Source organism: Zophobas morio, unplaced genomic scaffold (assembly GCF_036711695.1).
Source record: "Zophobas morio isolate AGI-343-1 ecotype UQ-CSIRO unplaced genomic scaffold, CSIRO_AGI_Zmor_V1 ptg000487l, whole genome shotgun sequence".
Taxonomy (NCBI): Eukaryota; Metazoa; Arthropoda; class Insecta; order Coleoptera; family Tenebrionidae; genus Zophobas; species Zophobas morio.
In genome coordinates, this window is record NW_026972590.1 from 50,310 (window position 1) to 54,466 (window position 4,157).

At 31.6% G+C, this 4,157-nt stretch overlaps 1 protein-coding gene across 1 annotated transcript; it reads right to left on the reverse strand.

Annotated features, from left to right (window-relative positions):
* Positions 1 to 774: 774 nt before the first annotated feature.
* LOC135121080 (holo-[acyl-carrier-protein] synthase-like) lies at positions 775 to 1,817 on the reverse strand. The gene is made up of 6 exons (XM_064045382.1): positions 1,686 to 1,817; positions 1,550 to 1,627; positions 1,269 to 1,367; positions 1,072 to 1,154; positions 895 to 1,015; positions 775 to 842 (listed from the first exon to the last, which is right to left on the reverse strand). The coding sequence occupies exons 2-6, from the start codon at positions 1,621 to 1,623 to the stop codon at positions 836 to 838; spliced, it is 384 nt and encodes a 127-aa protein (XP_063901452.1). The 5' UTR covers positions 1,624 to 1,627; positions 1,686 to 1,817; the 3' UTR covers positions 775 to 835.
* Between the last annotated feature and the right edge of the window lie 2,340 nt (positions 1,818 to 4,157).

Here is a 4,157-nt window from a genome sequence, read left to right on the forward strand (position 1 = left end):
ACAGACACACTGATGAGCTCAGTAAGGGTCTGTCATAATTTACAAAAGCCACCCATTGTCTAAGTGCACCTCTGTGACTGTAGGTAAAACTATTCAGATTGCAACATTAAGATATCCATATCTATTAAATCGGAAAGCTGTCATTTTATAACAAATTTGTAAGCGCTGTTTTACCAACTGTCTCCTGCAATGTAGCATTTAAAAGGATGAAAGTAAAGAGAATACCCCATCTACTTTCTTTCCTGGGCTATATTCAGGATCTTAAAAAGTTTGTTTTAAAAAAAAAGTCAAGGGCACAAAACACCTCTGCTAAGGGATATTCGCCTTCCTCCAGCTAAGCTATGGAGAATAAAATTGTGCTTGTGGCTTTATTTAAGTTGAGTACTAATAAAAGCCCAGAATTATAAACGATCAATAGTATCTTTTTAGTTGGAATCTTTTTATTTCAAGTCTAATAATTCAAAGTTAACTATTCTTAGTATAGTTGAGAAATGCAGCGGTGTCTGAATTACTATAAAGGTATCAAACAGCGCCGTCTTGTGAGTCAAAAATGGTGTATCCTTAACATATAAAAGGATTTTCAAACAGAAAGTTTCAAGTATTATAACAAGTGATATTTCCATAACAAAAAAAATATTGAGGAAAAAGCATAACATCTAGTTTAAAAAAATTACAAATGGGAGAAAATACTTTTTTTATATAATACGAAATATATAAATTAGCGTGAACGTTTCCTTTTTTAATTAATAAAATTGCAGGTTTAGCCGTAGATAGTCCAAGAAGTTTAGTAATTTGTAATATTTAAAGAAAACCTCTACAGCCAGCAGCCTCAAAGTTAAGACCTTTAAATTTACATATAACTTTTGATCAAATAAGTTTTTTGAAAAATAATACTCAAAAATCACAAAGGCTACAGAGTATTCTAAATCGTGGCTTAAGGATATGAAGCAGTTGGTAATGCCCCTTTCTTTGTAAATATTCTTTAGTTTATCACTAACTAAAAGCGTCGGTTTTCCTTGTACATAAACGTGTTACACTCGAGGGGACGCTAAGCGGGGCGAACAAAAATACCTTCGTTAGAAGTTGTGGCGATGTCCCTCCAGGTAAGAGTCGAAGGGCTGAGAGCTTTAAAAACAGCCTCTTTGAGTGCCCATCTGCCATAATAAAGATAATATATGTCACTTGTACATAAAAAACATTTACCTCTAGCATTGTAAACATGTTCATAACAAAAACTTTTTACTAAATAATATAAATAGTTGGTATACCTGGAAGAGAGGAAAAATACTGATTTTTCTTTATTACGCTCTGTCCTTAGTTCAAGAAACCGAAGTTGTTCCTCCGAGGTGTAAATCTTATTTAAAAAACTAGAGAAATACATTTTTAAAATTTTTTGTAATTTATAGTTAACAATTAAATTAAAAAAGCAGATCTTCTGACCATTTTATTATAGTTACGCTTTTTATAAGTTAAATTAATATTTTTTTTGGAGAGTAAATGTATTAATATGTTTTAACTAAACACTTACAGAATAATATTATTTGTATACCGTTCTGATGATCTCCTAAGAACCCCGGCGATTCTTTTAACAGCGACAATATCAACGCCAACACCAATTAACATAAGGCTGCTTAAATACAAGAATACATAAGAACAAAGGAATACTTTATAGGTAATAAAGTAACCTCTTTACTTAATTTTTAATGTTGTATATAGCTCTTTCTTTCCTGGCGTAGTATAAAAACCATGGCACCGATAAAGGGTAGCGTGCATTAGAGAGAATTGTAAATCATATCAATAGCAACTCCGCTGCCCGCCAGAATACACACATATGAGCACAAGATCACTGACTCCATACTTACACCACGCAAGCTCGAGCACACAATGAAACTTTTCATGGGGCCTTATTAGTTAATTATACTCCTTGATGAATCACATGTTACGAAACATTTCGCAAGGGAATCTTTAGTGAAGTACTATGAAACGACATTAAAACGCACCCACTAACCGATGCGCAAAAAAGTTCATGTTCACTACTTTAAGGTTTAAACACCCAAATACTCAACGGCAGAAAAATTCGCAGGCAGTGGCATATATTTTAACTTTTAAATATTAGGTCACAGGTGGTTCCTAAAGTCACAAAGAAAATTCTGTCATAAAAACTTTTTTGGTAGTATTTTAAAAGTTCCATTTACTTTGTTCCGTGGTTAACAACGTTGCGTTCTTTTGTATTATAATAATAACGTTGATATGGTTTAACTATTATCCCTGCTAAATCAAGCTCATAACTAATTAGATAACTTATTTAAAAAAAATTTGTGAACTTCAACTAAAGATACATTATGCTCAACAACTCTAATCTGTTGTTTACAAATAAAGTAACCTTTTTACGGTATCAAATTCTTTTGCTACATGTTTTAAATAAATGATAATACTAAATATATCAAAATTAAATCCTCCTTACCATTTTGTTTAAAGTAAGATATTCTGCAAGTCTTCTTTAACTTTTAAGACCTCCTCAGGTTTAAACCAAGATTTAGCCACCACTTCGGAAAATCTAGTGCTTTTATAAAAAAAGAAATTGGATAAACCTTTTTATAAAAAGTGGAACACTTTTTTGCATTATTTTTCTACATAAGACAATAAATATCTATACTTTTTCTAATCGGAGTGGTCGAATTCTTCTTATAATTATTAAAATGTATGGGGTTAATGCTGTAAGTAATATTTTTGACTGAGCAAATAGTAAAAAACTCTTTTCGTTTATTAAAAATGTAATCCATCATTCCGAAATTAAGAGTTGTCGTCTTAGCTCAGTGATTCAGAGCATGACACGAAAACTCAAGAATGTGGATTCGGTATTCATAGGCGTCAATCCCTTTTCTGGTCCTAAACAGATTGCTTATCAAACTTCGCCTCCATAACCCTGGAAGTAATAATACACTTGACTACAGAAAGCCGATCAATTTTAAATGTTGTAAAGTCAGCTGCTTTATCCCCTAGAACATTATATGTTAGAATATATAAAAATTAATTTAATGTAAAGTTTGTGTGACAGATAAAAAAATATGTAACGATGGATAAAGATAGGCCAAAGCGAGAGGGCTTAATTTTCTTGTTTAACCCTACAGTAACCTCAGGGGAACTCACAGCTCAGCAAATTATTTTAATTATCAACTTAGAAGGTTAAAGTTTAGTGTGACCTGTATCCTAATACCTCAATAAACAACGCGTTAAAAAATTTTAGGCGTTTTTCATTTAATATAAAAGTAAAATTTTATAAGTCAAGGGGTCTGAGAGACCTACTGCGACTACTAATGTCTAAATAAGAGGAGCGACTACTGTAGGGTCAATCAAAATCAATGCGATCACTCTTATTCTTCGTTTTTTAATTTTATAGTAATATATTCTTAAAATTTCGTAAAATTATCTTTTCTGTTAAACGTTATGCTCAGTTAAAAAATTAATTAGTAATTTTTGTTAGATAGTCGCCATTAGTAATGTTTTTGCTTGTTTAATTTTCAATCTAGAAGGATATTTGTATATAAATTAGTAGCTCTTGATGCTATGAAAGTATTATGCTGTGTATAATGTTTCGCACAAAGATTGTATTACAGTCATGACAATTAAAGTATATAACTGAGATTAATATTGGTTATACGGGTAGTTCTGTAGTCGTAGTTATTAACCGATGCTGCAAGAGCATAGCATATTAACTTCCCCATTCGTTGTTTCTTTGTTATAAATTTCTAATAAATTCTCCTTGGTAGTTATAAAAAACCTGTAAGTTGTCGTTATTGTGCGTAAATCTAGACACAGTATACGTCTTATCTATCTGTTATATCTCGGAGCCCGATGAGACTGTAGTATATTAGAATTTATAAAAAGGTTATATATGCGACCATCAAACACCGAAAAAGAAAGTTGCGTAGGGGGAAGTCGACCCCACCACTCTGAATATGCGCTTTAATTTCTTAACCGCTGAGCTACCACGACAATGCTCAAACTCAGTATGATTGTTTAAAGTATTTGACCTGACATAGTATTTTTTAAGATTTCCTTTGCTAACATGGTCGGTTATTTAATATTTTTTTTATTAATATCCAATGTTTTATTAAGTGTTCCATTTTTTTTGTTTAAAGCATGCGTATATATTC

Excerpts from the sequence above, each read along its gene's own strand:
- LOC135121080 (XM_064045382.1), bottom strand. The coding sequence starts at position 1,623 with ATGTTAATTGGTGTTGGCGTTGATATTGTCGCTGTTAAAAGAATCGCC. Across the intron at positions 1,368-1,549 it reads CTTAGGAGATCATCAGAACG|TTTTTTAAATAAGATTTACA; the intron begins GTATACAAATAA and ends GTATTTCTCTAG. Across the intron at positions 1,016-1,071 it reads CGCCACAACTTCTAACGAAG|GAAAACCGACGCTTTTAGTT; the intron begins GTATTTTTGTTC and ends TTTATGTACAAG.